Genomic DNA, 16,112 nt, shown 5'->3' with positions numbered 1-16,112 from the left:
TTGCTAGACCCTTCAGAGTAAGGCATCCAGAGGCACTTGCGTAGCCTTAAGGTCACAGGCTTTTGCTCTGGCACATCCACGTAATTCTAGAAGAGATTAAACTATCTTTACACACGCAACTAAATATTTTCTCCGTGTAAAGTCACCAAAACGAGTCACATGAAGAAGCTTGCATAAAACTTGGAATTCAAAATAAACACGACCAAAGTTCACTATTGGGACAATCAGCTCCAATAGCAACACAGAGGAAAGGAACAGAACAGAAAATGAGTTTGTGCTTATTGGCAACTTCTTTTGAACTCTGATCATATGTGAAGCAACTCCACGCTCCGCCCAATGTTACCTTTTGATAATCTTCTTTAGATCTCAAGGCAGCTTCCATCTGTTCCTGGGAGAACGTGTAGATGGCCGAACGATACTGTGTGCCAAAGTCATTACCCTGACGCATTCCTGGAAAGGGAGAAAACACACCGCACCATCAGGAAAATGCTCCCCATCTGACTGGATTGCTGTGTGTAAACTCAATAGACCTAAATTTAGCACGTTCTGTACACCTGGATTAGCACAGTCTCTTATGAACATACTCAGTGGGTATTTTTAGCAAGTCCAAGCCTTTTTTTGGTTAAACAGTCTTGAGGAGACTCAACTCTGATATCTCTGTTTAAATGACATGCAAATTAAATGTGAGCATTTTACATTTTGGTAAATCACATAGTTGTCAAATACAGACGTAAAACCTTAAATAATCAAGCTGCAGTTACTGCAATCAAGGTACTCTTAAAATATTTATTTTGAACCATGCAAATGCTTAAAAAAATCTTTGATTTTAGCAAGTGCTTAAAAATTCTCTTGTACTGAAGGATTCCAAGTATTCCTCCGAAAGAGGAACGTGATGGGGAGAAAGCACGGAGAAGGCTCGGCTGTTTTAGTACTGTCATACAGTGAGTAAAGCTTAGGACCAGCATCCCTTCCAAATTTTTTGGAGTTTGGGAGAGGTGTAAAGCAAAGGTACATAAGTAATCTCTACTCCTAAATTCTCTTTGCAACCTGTGTGTGATAATTTGGATGGCAAAACTATTTAACACTGTTAAACTATATGATATTGTTTATATCTAATATCATGAAAACAAAATGCTAGTTGTTGATACCCAGTAACTCCCAGAAATCATGCCATAAACAATTTTGGTTAAGGATTAGCCCCTTTTTTGCTGATACATGCAATCTCTTCAGAAGACTACTTGTACAGATGCTGCTCATGCACAAATTTGCAAAATGAAAGCTAGATTCTACCTAAGAAACTAAAAAATAATGGGCCAAACAGGAGGGAAAATTTACTAGACGCTATTCCTTTAGGTTGCCAGCCCGGATGCGCTTTGGCATTAGGCAGCTCTAGGCAGCTACGCTGGCCGAAGGCATTGCTACCTCTCATCACCATCCACTCCCATTCCCTCATGTCCAGTCACGTGCTAGCATGCTGGTTTGAATACCCATGGTGTGAGTGAGATCAAGGTACAGATACAGCTGAAAGACAGCTCTCTTCCTCCAAGGAAGTGTTTATTTTATGCATCCACACCTTTTTCCACGTCCATAGCCAGCTGCTGCAAATAGTTGAGCCAAGACAGTGCAGAGAGCTGTCTCATGGCAGAGCACATCACCGGAGGCAGCAATACTGCAAGCCAGGATTGCTGCGAGTCTTTCCATAAAATCAAACAACAGTCTTAGAGAGGAGCTTTAACATTAAGAATGATCTGAAATTGCAGTTTTGATGTCTTATTTCCATCTTTCATAACCTTGTTCCCAATTTTGCATTCAAGAATGTAACTTTTTGCTTTCTTGTAACAAAATTTGTTTTCATTTTCAGTTTACCTGGTGTTTGAAGTGAACCCGGGTGACTGAAAAATCAGGAATGACTTTCATTTCTGAAGCAACAGGCTCAAACAAGCAGACTCTTCCTAAATGCTTGCAACCCAAGACAAACTGGAAATCACTGGGATTTGCCTTTTACTGCTATTGGCCTACAGAAGCCACTTTGAAGGTTAGCATCACATGTCAGGACTATGGAGAAAATATAGATAACACCTGTAGGTGTTGATTCCCCCCTAGCAAAGGGTATATGGTGGAAAAAGGAAGTGGGGGGGGGAAGATGCTGTCACCAAAATTAAATCATGAAAACTGTTATCCCTCTTGAACTTTCTAGGGAAACAGAAAATAATTGGCTTAAAGCACAGTACAATAAAACAATTGAAACCTGGCTGAAATATTTAGGAACTGAAAGATGCAGTAATATTTTAAAGGATGCATTTGGATGAAAAGCCCTTTCAGTGCCCAACAGTATATATAAGCAAATGTGATTCTGAAAAATGTTGTGAAGTGTTCAGATAATTTGGGTTATATTTTAAGTGGTAAAAAGTTATATTATTATACATAAAAGCTATAACTATGCTCTTCATCAATACTTAGTTGTGTGGTCTGCAAGGCAGGCAATAATTTGCTCATTTCTTTGAGAGTTATTTACGGGTGATAGGGAGATATTAAAAAGAGGGTGCTACTGAATTGTTAGGCATAAAATAACTACAGAGAAGTAAAGCATTAGTTTTGCCAGTATAGGTTAATGCTGACTGATGTTTGTACTTAAGCATTAGCATTCTATAAATCTATTTATTGCTTAACAAAGTACTTAACAACTGACCAGGGAGTAGATTACAAAAATCGCAATAAATGGAGGATCACTGTAGTTTCACTGTAGATGGAGGATGATGCTAGTTTCTAGCAGGCACTTCAAGAGTACGAGATTAGCATGAGCTCTTGTGCATGGTGCTCTGAGTGAGAAGATAAACAAGATTAAATAATATATGCAAAGGGCATCATTAAATAGTAATAGCATAGTGGTCGGCTTAATTTATTGAAGAGAAGGTTAAGAGGAGAACTGATTCTAATTCACAAATATATACATAGATGACCTGAAAGTGGGAAGGCTCTTTTGTTTTGTCAAAAATGCATGAAGTAAGTAGAGCATGTGAAAGACAGGTATACAAATCCAGATGAGAAAGAAGGCATGTGACATTCAAATAGTGAAAAGAGCTAATCACTGGATCAATCTATGTAAAGATGCATCCACCTCTTGAGGTCTTCACATCAAGGGCAAATATTTCCCCCAAAGACGTTCCATAGTTCAAAGAGCAGATATGACTCAGTGGTGAAATTATTAAGTTAAAGCTATGCAGGAGGTTAGACCGTGATAATAACGGTCCCTCCTAGCCTTGAAGTCTTGGCTTGCACTGTTACACCATCTGCTCGCTACGAAAAAGACTGAACAGGAACTGTCAGTGTTGTCCAGAAGCATGGCTTTCATGTGACCGATCATCTAAGCTAAAATCTCATTTGTTTTTATTTGTAATTTAAATCAATTTGTACCAAAATCTCCAGCAATAAATAGCTAATGCATTGTCTGACTATGCCACATAGACTACAGGATGGTAAAATAAAATAAATTCTATGCGTATAGACATAATCAAATGCCACTGTTGCTGTTATTTGTAATCTACTTCACATGTGCAAACTTACTTCTCAAGGGTCCATCACTGATTTTGTAAAGCCCTCTGGCAACTCTTATTTGTTGAAATCCACTAACCCAATGAGTAACAAACAAGGCAAGAAATTTAATTTACTAAAAAAATGCGGTACGATGATTGAGCTTAACAATCTTGTCTTCATCTGAAAGAAAGTCTACTAAATCAGCAATGATCTCTGCTTGGCTCTCTAAAAATTCCACAATGTCATCTGCCGTTAACTTTTCTTCCTTCCATGAAACGTCTCTCTTACGTTGTCTATGCTGACATCCTGTCTCTCCCAGTTAACATAATACTACAATTACACACATTAGGCCTCAGATACGAATGCAAAAATATGACTAATTTAATAAAGATGCTAAAGGTATTAGAAGATACTGTGTACTACTAAATCAAAAGCTGCTCTTATCAGAGTTTGTTGACACTGCTGCCACTGATTCTAGCTACACAGAATACACGAGACTCCCAGTAAGTTTTCTGCTGAGACAGTGAGACAATGTCTGATCTTCAGTGCACCAAAATGGTTCCAATGACGTCAAGGATTTTATTCTAAGTTTATAACATTATAGCTAAAACCCAAACCTAGCCTGCTAGGTCAACATGAAAAGGTAGACACACTAACTGAGCTTATGGTGACCAAAACACAGATAATCTCCATAGGCTCCAAGTCATTCATCTTGCCTACAAGTTCTCATGCAATTCAACAGGACTTAACTTAAACACGTTAAATATCTTTCAATACTGTTATCTGTTGCAAACAGTAATCAGTAATGAATGCATTTCAGGAAAAGATTTCCCTTAGAAATCCTCTAGAAACAGATTTCTGAAAATGAGACCTTTGCACTCTTAAAGAAGGAAGTAATTTTTCCACTTGTAACAAACTTCATTTTTGAGAGAGGTATCTCATTTTGCTCTAATTCCAGACCAAAGGACTGAATCAGGACTTTCTAAATCTTCATTGCTGAAAGAAGGAAGAATTTCTGCAGAATACCAGTTGAACATCTTCAGAGCAGCAGATTTTCTAGACAGGGGAATGCTGATTGCCTACAACTGTTCCTCTGCAAGATGTCTTCAGTTCGCCCTGTGTGTATAACCTGCAAAGAACTACTGTTAAGTGGAGATTTTTTTCCATAATGGTATCTAAAGGGACATATAATATTTCTGCCTCTGCTGCAAAGTATGCATGCTGTCATACACTGGGCAGGATGTTTACCTCCCTCTCAGTTCTTGTCAGACTCAGCTGAAATCCCAGTGCCAATTTAAGGATAAAATTTAGGGCAGGTCCAGAGCATAACTCTATCCCTCATATACATGGGGAATCTGTTACTAGAACCCAAACCTTCTTTTCTTTCTGGCCCGAGTGACAACCAGGCTGCCTCTTAAAGATTTTAAGACAATATGTTTACACTGAGGGATAAGTTCTCTGACAGGAAGAAAGACCCTCACCAACCCTTGCAGAAACTTTGCAATGACAGAATGAGAAAACACTGAGAAATCCTCCATCCGCAGCAGTACACTGAGTCATCAAGAGCCATGTCTTCTCCAGCAGGTAGTATTAGAAAAAGCTCCCGGAAGCCTTCGAGCAGAATGCCATCTTATGTCCCCCGTCACACCTAGTCCACTTGGTCACAAAAGCACACCCAGAGCAATTGTTCCTAGTGTTGATCCAAATCTCTATAACTGGAGATGACCAGGCAGACTTTCTAGGGCTACCCTGTGCCTGTGCCTTGAGGCAGAAGCAGCAGAAGTCCAAGTGACTTGCATTTGGTGTTAGAAGCCCCAGAGCAAAGGCAAATTCGTGTACTCCATGGTGGGTCCTGCAGGAGACTCTGACACCAGAACCACCTTTGCCAGCCCAGGGTTGGCAAGACCACCCTGTTTCATCTGGCTGTACCTTACAAATGGCAACGGAGCAAGGCATAGCTGGCAGTAAGGTGAATATCTGTCTCCCTGACCAGGTGATCATGAACACATCCAACAGCAACAGGAACAAACATACCCTGGGGCTGAAAGTCTGGCACTTGCTGTTGATAACAGAGACAAAGAAAATCAGCAAAGATAATGCGCTGCCAAGGTGAGAAAACCTGCCTCACCAAACTCTCTCCAAAGAGATGTTTAGATAGAGAGGCTGATTTTAGACCTGAGGGAAGAACATATAGTTTGCATCTCTCTGGCACAATACAAAAGTACGTGTTTTTGGACAAGGCTGCCCAGTGCCAAGGAAGGTAAGTCCAAAGCACAATGCCTGCGTGAGCATTAAACAGTCCTTGTAAGCTCTTGCTCTCTCCATAGAGTTAATAAGTATTAGGGCATTTGGAGCTCTAAATGTGCTTTTATCTTGGGCATGGATCGTATTTAGGATTTCACTTTGGCTGACTAAAGGACCCCAATGGTTCTCAGCCAGGACCACTGTGGAGACTATAAAATTACCCCAACATGGCAGCAAAGACCAGAACATCAGTGAATTGAATAATGTCCCAAAGAGCTGAGCACTTGCTCTGACTGGTATGGTAACAAAGAGAAACAGTTTTGTGGCCACAGGATAGTAGATGGAAAGGACAGGGCAAAAAAAAAAAAAAAAATTCATGGTTTGAAGTGCCATGTAACACACAGATTGCCACTGGAGAAACAGTATCATTTGTCAAAATGTAGATAACAGTCAAAGAAATGGCTCTAGAATCATAAAAAGTCCTCTTACCTACACTTTAATATTCTCTGAAGCACCTGTGTAGGAATGACTTAGTTTTAGTCTTTGGTCATTTTCTTTGGGATCAAGAGCAAATACTAGCTCTCCTTTGATATGAATGATCAGAATACATGAAAACTTCCCTTCTTCTATTCGGCTGATCAGTACTTCTTCCTGCACGGTTTCTATACCTTGTCAAAGCTACTGTGGCTTCTTGGCTGGAGCCAAAGACTTGTCCCTTTAATGCAATTACAATGCTGTTATGCTACAGTTTGACTGGTCATTGTCCTTCCTAACTCCATAGTATCTTAAGATCCAGAAAAAATAGAAACATCCACAGCATCAACAAAAACACATATTTCCCAGTATTACATATTTCTGCTTCAGAGATGGAGAATTTATTGCAAACAAGCAGAACCTTTCAAAACAGTGGTTTTTGAATATAATGCCTATAGGAGGCTGAAGCAAAATACACTTCATTTATTTTATTGGCTAAATCAGGGTCTTATTCTGAAGACTCAACCCTCTCTAATGACTTGAAAGTAATACTTATACAACACTCCTTATCTTCTCTCCATTTAAAAATAATAAAAAAAATGTAATGGCATCATTCTTCAACCTTGCTATTCTCACAGGATCCCAAGCATAATAGAGATAAATGACTCAGGTCTGTTACTCTCTTCTGTGCCGCCCAGTGAAATTTTAAAGGGCAGTTCCTAGCTCTTATTTTTATCATAATTTCTTCTGTGATTTATAGACTTTTCTGTAGCTGTCACTTATTTTCTTATACCTGCAGAAACGTGATATACTGATTGGTCATTTTCCTTTCCCCAATCAATGCTTGCTGAGTTAAGGCTAATAAAATTCCTTCCTCCAACTCATCATATAATTATTTAGTAAAAATCAATTGCACCATGTCACCCTGGCTTGATGTCATCACTCACTGTAAAGATTACATCTACACAGTTTAAAAGTTGCCAAGGGAGAGTAAAACTCTCTATAGCATACGATTAAAGAAGAAATATGTTAATAGAAAAGCTGTTAGTTACAGTGCTATGGATTGAGAATTCTTGGTGATTTTCAAGCTTCTGGAGTGCAGGAAGGAGAAATGAAACATAAAAGAGTTTCTTCAGAAGGCTACAATATATTACTGAGCTGGTACAGATTTAACGGAAACTTTTATACCGTTAATAGACCATAAAAGTTTACAAAGCTTTCAGTACATGTGCTTTTTAGTGTCAAGGAGGAACATACAGGACCGCTATTATGAAGCTGGAGGAGAATAAAAACATTATTCCATTTCACTCTTGTAATAGCAGGTGCTGGTGCATTTTCTAGTCCAAGGCATGATCCCGAATATCCTTGATTTTACCAAAGTATTTGCATGTGTGTATAAAGAACACAGAACAAAACATATCACATCAGAATTCTTCATTCATCCTGGGAAACTGTTTATAGTTTACATTCTCATAATTTATTGCTGTATTTGAAAATGGTAGCGCACCTAACCCTTAAATTACCACACTCAGTATTGGAATAACCACTAGCAGCCTTCTTAACAGAGTTTTAACGATTACATTCACTTGAACTTATTAAAGGTTCATGTAAACTGAAGAACCAAAAGCTTATCTGTTTTTTTCACCTGTATCATTCGGTCTGTCAAAACCTTATCTCTCCCTATAAACTCTGACTTGCATATATACTCGGAACATTACAGCCACAACAACGTTACATTAATTTGTTCATTAAAGATAACAAAGGCTCGTTTGTTTTGAACAATTTACTCACTTCAGTTGCAAAAGTATCTGGTGGAAAATGCATCTTTTTGTCATGAATCTTCATCAAACCACAAGATTCCAGGATTGCTGATGCAGCATTGAATCAGAATCGCAGAGGTTGGCAGGGACCTCTGGAGATCATCTAGTCCTGCTCTGCTCAGGCAGGGTCACCTAGAGCAGGTTGCCCAGGCCGTGTCCAGCTGTCTTCTGAATATCTCCAAGGACAAAAACTCCACAACAAATTCATTCCCTTAAGATTGCCGATGCTGGTGTAAACAAGCACTGTTGGTGGCAATCAACCTACACTGCTCACCGTGCAAAGTAGCAGTAGCTCTTTGGGCAGAGAGAAACTTCTTAGATGAGTTTCTTCAGAAAGATGGAGACACAGGAAAACAAACTCCACCACCCTTTTAGCAAAGGCTTTTTGTGAGAATGAGACACCTCCAGCAATATTGCAGTCTGGGGGATGAAGTGTTGCCACCAGTTTGTAGCAACAAGATATCTTGCCCATTCCCACCATTGATAGGCAATATGCTGCTACAAAAAAATCAAAATAAGAGCAAAAAGGAGCAGTATTGAAAAGCACCAATATTACCATGATTTTGCAGGACCTGCAATGCAGTAATGTCTCCCTCTGTGTGGCCAGGCTTGGCTCCAATCTATGCCACCCAGTATATGATACCTATATTCCCTCTTTACCAGAGGAGAACAGAGCTGCAGAAGGGGTGCAAAGGGATTTGTCCAAAAAGGTTGAGGCTTTCTCATGAATCCTGTGCCCTGCCTGACAAGTCTGTGCGAATATCTTAGACACCTTGGAGCTGCTCAAACTAAGCTTCTAGGTTTAGGCAGCCAAAGCCTGCCCTTAGAGGCAGATACAAGTGATCAAACACAGGTGCCTAATTTAGGATGAGATGAGTCATTTCCAGATTCACCTGACCATGTTGACTAGATCTCCACTGGCTACCATGGGAGCTATGCCTATGGAGACACCTAAATTTAGGTGGCTTTATCTCATACTGCATCCAGCCTGACAAATCTACACCGACCAGATGAATCTGACTTAAGATCCCAATACTATTCAGCACTGGATAAACATAAAGAGTGGAGATATCTGCACGAGACTGGAGGACATAAAACACTTCATAGACTAGCTCTGTTGTGATGCTTACAAAAAAATGGACATGTGAAGAAATATAATTAAGAAATACAATTATTTAGGTCAGGTACTGTACAGAGCCTGGCTATGGAACCGCACAGATTTGTTATTGTGTCCTTTATGTGCCTCCTCCTTTCTCTTCTTTTGTCTGTCGCTCACTAATATCTTGTCTATATTTAGGCATGTCTTAGTATGTGTTAGCACTGTGAATCTAAATCTGCTATGATCCACCAGGTGTTACTGCAATAGTAATAAAAATAATTAGTGATAATAAAAATAACAGTGTTGTGATTCGCTTTTATCAGCAGATAAACTCATGGGACACTGCTCTCTCAAAGCACAGACAAGTATGCTCTTATAAATATGCAAGAGAAAATTGCAGACAGAGAAAAACAGTCATTCACTGAAAATATTGTTGTTTGGAAGAGAGTTGGCTTTGACCTCTTGTACCTAATTATACACGAAAACAAAGATTAAAAGCCTACTAATAATCACCATAAACTATGATTAATGATGCCATGCTTCATTGCTTCAGATTTCTAGACCCCAGTACAGTAAATTCACAAGTGGGTTATCTGAAGAAGAAAAGAACATTTGGTATTGTTTTGTTTTAACTTTGCCTATTGCTTTCACTGTATAAATATTAGGAACAGTCCAAAAAACGCTGCAGGAAGAGACTTTCTTAGGTTGCTCTTTTCTAATTCTAAAAAAACATGCATGCAAATCTAGCTGCTGCTATTCACACCACATACCCTTTGACTTCATGGATATTTGAAAACTACTGAAGACAGTCAAGCATCGACAAGTCCAGATTTTCCTTCAGAAATTAAAAATCAACAAGCCTGAATTAAAATGAACCACGGCTATGCTATAATTTCGAAATAACCCAGAAGGGACCCCCAGGTAGATTGTAATAGAACAAAAGCATCTTCCAAACTTGTTCCTAGACGATGCAGAAAGTCTGTACAAAAGGAATCCCTTTCCGTGAGTAATGGGTGCACGCTTCCCACAGCCTAAGAGTCACAGTGTCATCTTCAGTGGCACGAAGACTGATGCCATGGCTTTTCTCATCTTTAGGGCAGCATTTTACTGACTGCAGCAACACTGAAAGATAATCTTCAGTAGTTCTGGAGAACTGGATAACACATCATTGTCATATATAAAATAAGCAAGCTAAAAGTGGTTTTTAAAGGTAAGAAGAAACCAGAGCCCAGAAAGACTTTTGCCCTTGAGCCAGAATTGATTCAGCACCACTCATTTTATAATGCAAACGATTCAGCCATCTCAGCAACCACTGCACTAGCAAACACTCCCCCTCATTAAAAAGATGCAGAGTCAAATCTCAGCTTCTCACTGTGATGTGGAAAAACAACAGCTCCTAAACTGCAAATATAGGTCAGAAAAAGTCTATTCTAATTTATTTGAATAAAAAGAGTCTAACATGCAAATCAGGTCATGACAGCTGAAATTCCTGGGGACGCAAAACAGTCTAATAATAAGTATTTATTTTTAATGCATATTTAGTTCCAGAGAAAGGACAAAGAACACGAACAGCATAACATCCTTGAGGCAAGCTGAAATTAAGCATCTCAGTTCATGAAAGAAATCAAGTTGCATTCTGAAAGTGCAATAGCGGTTCAGCACCACTGGTAAAGGGTATTTTTGCTGTTTTGCAAAATGCATAGACCACAGGTATTTAAGAGATGCCAATGGTCAGGGAACCACTAAATTGGTTGCAGAGGTAGTGGCTAGACATCAGTCAAGTATATCCCACCACTGAGATTTCATTGGCAGAAGAGGGATTTAGAATGATCTGAAGATAAGAGTGGACATTGTGGAAGCTTTAAGAGACCCATATCTTTCTTCTTGTCTGTCCTTATAGCTCCAAGCAGCTCTGGAAAGCTTGGCCACCACTCTCCCATGCCTCCAGCCTGCTGCTACTGAGGAGAAAGCAGTGACACTATAGTTCCACATTGTCTGCAAGTCTCTAAGAGAAGCCTACTTTCTTATGAAAAGATTACCAGACTAGGCACTGATACCATTGCCCAATTTTATGTCAGCAGTGCTCAGTGACAACATGCATTTTTGCCTTGTTTTGCACAAAAATGCAACTGTTAACGGCACCCTGTAACACTCATGAGGACCCAGAAAGTGTGTGCAGTGTCAGGGCTTTTCCAGTTATTCCTAGACCGTTCCAAAAAGACGGATGATGTTGCAAATGCTCTCCTACCAGCTGAAATAGTGTATATTTCTATTGTTGAGCATTCAGTCCTGCAGGAACCAGTGTACATTTATCTTTATTGTATCTCAGCATATTGATTTCCATGGCTTTTTTAATTTATCAACACAAAGCTGTGTTTTATTCCTTTCCTCCAAGAGCCTCCTAGCATTGTCTCTACCACAGATTTAATTAGTATCCTCTCCACTGTATCCTCCAAGTCATTAATGAAAATATTGAGGAGTATTGGACCAAGAATGGCTCCCTGAGGGGCTGATAATTCTATTTTGAATACTATTTAATATGTCTGGTGACAATAGATTTTGCATTTCTACTGTTTTTGTTACACCTTGCAATAATGCTGGAACCATCAGGGCTCTTAATAACATTTGATATAAAGGACTAAGGTGCTCTGTGCTTTAATCTGAGTCTCGCAACTTCTGTACAAAATATAAAGGGAACAGACTTACAGAAATGTGAAAAGAATATCAAAAATGGTTATATTTTACATGAGAGATTACTTTTTTCCTGTTCTTTAATCTCTAAATGAAGTTACAGGCCTGTAGCAGAATACATAATGCTGGTTTAGGGTCGCTGTAGCATTTTTTATGTGTACAGCTGTTCTTCCACTGGTATAAGTAGACACATCTGCTCATTAGCAATACAATGTCATTTCTAGTGTCTAATTTTAATTATTTGCAGATGATAGATTCCTTATGCAATGTCTAAAAAAAGTACAGTCCTTCAAAACTGGTGAGAAATAAATATACCCTCTGCAACTAAAATGGGTCAGCACAATGAAAACCAGATATTAATCTGGAGAATTCATGTATCAGCACTAAGGCTAAATGCCAAACTGTTTGGAAGGTCACAGGGAGGAGAAATGGCTCATATATCTCTTCTTTATCGTGGATGCACAAGACATATGGACTAAGAGGTGTTCTGAATGAATCTGGCAGGTGATGAGTTTGTTGTAGTACAGATGGTCCTCAACTGCTGGAAAAACATCAGATCTGCTAACATTTCCTGTATAAACACAGGCAAGATAAGGACTTCTTCATGACAGAAAGCAGCAGAAATGAGATTACTCACTGGTAACTTTGGTTTTTTGTATATTCACACTAAACGAATGAAGCCTAAAAATAAATGTCCAGGACCTGCTGGGACACAGTGGCCATTGGCACCTTTGCCTTTCACCTCGCAGTAAGAAGGCTGCCAAAACTATAAAGAGTCCTGACGTTCAGTCGGCTTCTTCCACTAATTCACAAAAGCCAGAAGCAGCAATGAAAGATTTTTGCACAAAGGGGCTCACTCCAGAGGGCTGCAGTTGTAGCGACTCTTATTTCTTGGGGGCTGGGAAGGATTAGGCACTCTTGATGAAGACAGGGAGCAGAACCACCGAAACAAGCAACAGCTTTGGAGCCTGTTCAAGACAGGATCTCCTTTTAAAGCGAGGGAAACAGCATTTGTTTTGTTTGCTGCTAAAAGGATTCGTACAGCTATGGATGCAACAAGGAGCCTTTCATTAAAGCTGCCTTAGATTGGGCTGAAATCGCTGACACGTGTCAGACTTCAACCTCACAACCTCAGGGTTAGGCTAATTAGGAACCGTAGTGCACTCTGCACCGTGATAAAACAGACCCCTCCACTATCAGATAGATTTTTCCAAAGATTTGGAGAAATAGCTTCTGACTTTCTGCAAATAATGGCAAAACTCTCTGATCAGATAAAATATGACATCTTCCTCCCTGAACGTACGCGAAGTTGGGTTTCCCAGTTGGCCCACAAACCCTAGGACGGTGCTAATGGCAGCAGCGTGGTCCCACCAGCAAACATGCTCCTGGCAATGCAAGTCCTGGCTGAAAACTACATTTGATTTCACTTCATGCTGGGTTAGTTTTCAGCTTGATCACAGAACTTTGCAATTGTCAGTGTCAACACAAAGGCTGAGGTGGTATCATACAGACAGGCGAGGGAGACGACATAAAATTGCCCTTTTCTGTAATGGTTAAGTCTAAAATTACCTTACAGCTACTGTGAAACTGCACTATGTGGCTCAGGGACAACACAAACAGATTGATGGTTTGAAAGTCCACATACCCCTAGACACACAGTGTGGAGGTGCCAGCAGAACCGCTGTACTCAGTAAGGATACAGTTTAAAGGAGGCAGTCAGGCTTATACCTTAAAAATCCTGAAGGCTCCAAGAATGTCACCTTTATTGCAAAAACAGGGCAACACAGATCTGACCTATGCCTCTATAAACTTTAGAAAGACAAAGTGACAGGCAAATTGATTTTCCGCAAGATCAGGAAATGCTTCTTGTGCAGCAGTTGCAGCATATCACAATCATTTTTTTTCTGTAGCAGTCACAAAGAAGCAACCACCTCGAGCACTTCCCAAGCTATACAGAGCAATCCTCTTATAGATAAGATTATTCCTAGGAGAGAAGGAATGCTGATCTGTGCATCAGAGGCTGAACAGAGATGACAACCATATGCCACTTGGCAGAAGTCGGGGGTTTGTTTGTTGCTTTTTTACTATCCCAAATGTAATGAATTATAAAATACAGCCTAAATTAATAGTCAAGGATGACTTTATCAGGGCCCCATACTTAGGAGATGCTCATCTGGGAGAATCTCTTTCAACTCAGAGACTGTTTGACTTGATCAAAGGTTCCTGCTTTTCTGTTGCCTTCTGCATAATACTTCAACAAACAAGAGTCAGGCTGCCTCCCAGAGAAACTTCGAATCCCAGGGAGGTGCCGGTTTCATCTTGAAGGCAGGAGGTCCAATTGTTTGGAATGCAGGAAACATTTGAACATTAATATGCTTTTACGATAATGAAGGCTAGAACTGCCAGTCTGTACTCTTTAGCAAGTTGGTACCATCTAGGTCAATATTTGAAAAGTCCTTCAACATAATCGGAAACAAAATGTACAAATATTTCCATACTTGATATTCGGTGACATTAGAACTTGTTTTGTCTTTGCAGCTGAATTAGAAAATTCCGTGGGGAAAAGATAAGACAGTGCCCCAAATAAAGATTTTCTACTTCAGAGTGAGCACTCTATTCAAGCAATCCAGCATTCTCTGTCTATATACGACATTGGACTCATCCAATAAGTGTGCAGAACCTCATGAACAAGAAATCTTCCTAATTTAACTGCTTAGCAAAAAATCTCTTCTTTGATAGTCCGAACAGTGCATTCCCATATGGCTGACTAAATAAGACTTCACACACATTTGAACTTCAGGAAAGAAGAAAAATACTGTAGGTCAAAGAGGTAACTCTCACTTTCAGTAACTTTACATAAAACCACATTTCCCAGAGCAAACACAAAGTTAAGGGTAGATACAGACAAAGGTGAAGGAACATTTCCATCTTATAGAACTTCTACTGCTAAATATCCTTTTCATGTTTGAGCAATTAAGCAGACCATCCCTATCTTACAAGAAGAAAAGAAGGAATTGGAAATTGGGACCTTGAGGGTTAGGTTTTCTTCATTTAAAGAAAGGTGGTAGAGATGTGACGAGCTTTGCAAAGGTCTTGAACAGAGTTTAGCATTACACAACCATAGAAATGTGTAGGTAAAGAAACCTGTCTACATCAGCCAGGTCTAGAGTATACAAAGGTTTCAGGGACTGGCATCTTCTGTATGGATAAAATGATGCTCTCATTTTTTGCAGATTATTATGGAAGAACCATTTGGAAATTCTACTGAGTCAAGCTTATATAACGGTTTAGCTATGCTTACACCAAGCTCTGCAGTGCCACACAGATGCCTGCAATGGCTGTGAATGGCTTGGGTATCTACACAGCACAGTGTCATGCAGAGATATCAGCTTACATCCCAGAAGGAATACAGCCACATTAGTGTGGCTCGGTGCCCGGGCTAATTAGGTGATGTTTCCCCAGTTGCCAAAAATCAAGGAGCGAATCACACATCTGCCAGCATCTAACTTCCTTCTGAAAGCACAGACTGGAACTATTTTGGACCTTAGTTATGTGAGAATGCAAGGTGAATATAAAGACATAGAGTCATCATTTTAAGACTAGAAGGAACCATGAGATCATCTAATCTGGCCTATTTATCACAACTACTACACCTCACCCAGATCCCATTACATCCAGCACACGTACTTCAGTCAGCCTAAAGCACTGAAGTCCTTTAGAGAGTGACCTATTGTATATGTGCCACCAGCAGGGACTAAATATACACTGTCAAAGCTAAGATTACAGAAATGGCAGAGCACTGAATAGGTGTCAGATGCCCAGATTCTTTTAGCAGAGGTCATACTGCTCTGGAAGGTGAAAAGTCCTATAGTCCTGGCCATCAGGTCTGACTCCCAGCATGTGAGCAAGACCCAGGAAGCATTTATCCAGAGACAGGATTCTCTCTGCTATACCAAAACATCTGTCCAGCCTCCAACTATGGCCAATCTATGATAAGCCACTGAAAAAAAGAACAAAAAGACCTAAATACAGCCAGTTGTAAGACAGCCAGAAAGCTTCCTTCCTGACCCATACAAGCAAACCACCGAGCCCATGAAGCACGATTTGAAGATAGCCGTTGTATCAATGCAGAGCTGCTCGTGTTTCAAGGATGGTGCAGACAAATTGTTCTGAACATGCAACTAGAAAGGAATGGGTTGATGAGGGAGGCTCATAAATCAACAGATCCCAGTATAGGCCATCACGCCTGA

The 16,112-nt window shown here is 39.9% G+C and overlaps 1 protein-coding gene across 2 annotated transcripts in view; it reads right to left on the bottom strand.

Annotated features, from left to right (window-relative positions):
* MSRA (methionine sulfoxide reductase A) overlaps positions 1 to 16,112 on the bottom strand; it is a 276,740-nt gene that overhangs the window by 90,139 nt on the left and 170,489 nt on the right. For both annotated transcript variants that reach the window (XM_026102001.2, XM_064508280.1), the window contains one exon: positions 344 to 450. In XM_026102001.2, coding sequence (XP_025957786.2) covers positions 344 to 450 — 107 coding nt within the window. The remainder of the gene's footprint in view (positions 1 to 343; positions 451 to 16,112) is intronic.

Source organism: Dromaius novaehollandiae, chromosome 3 (assembly GCF_036370855.1).
Source record: "Dromaius novaehollandiae isolate bDroNov1 chromosome 3, bDroNov1.hap1, whole genome shotgun sequence".
In the NCBI taxonomy this organism is placed as follows: Eukaryota; Metazoa; Chordata; class Aves; order Casuariiformes; family Dromaiidae; genus Dromaius; species Dromaius novaehollandiae.
Note: the sequence above shows the minus strand (reverse complement) of the source record. Positions and strands in the feature narration are given on the sequence as shown.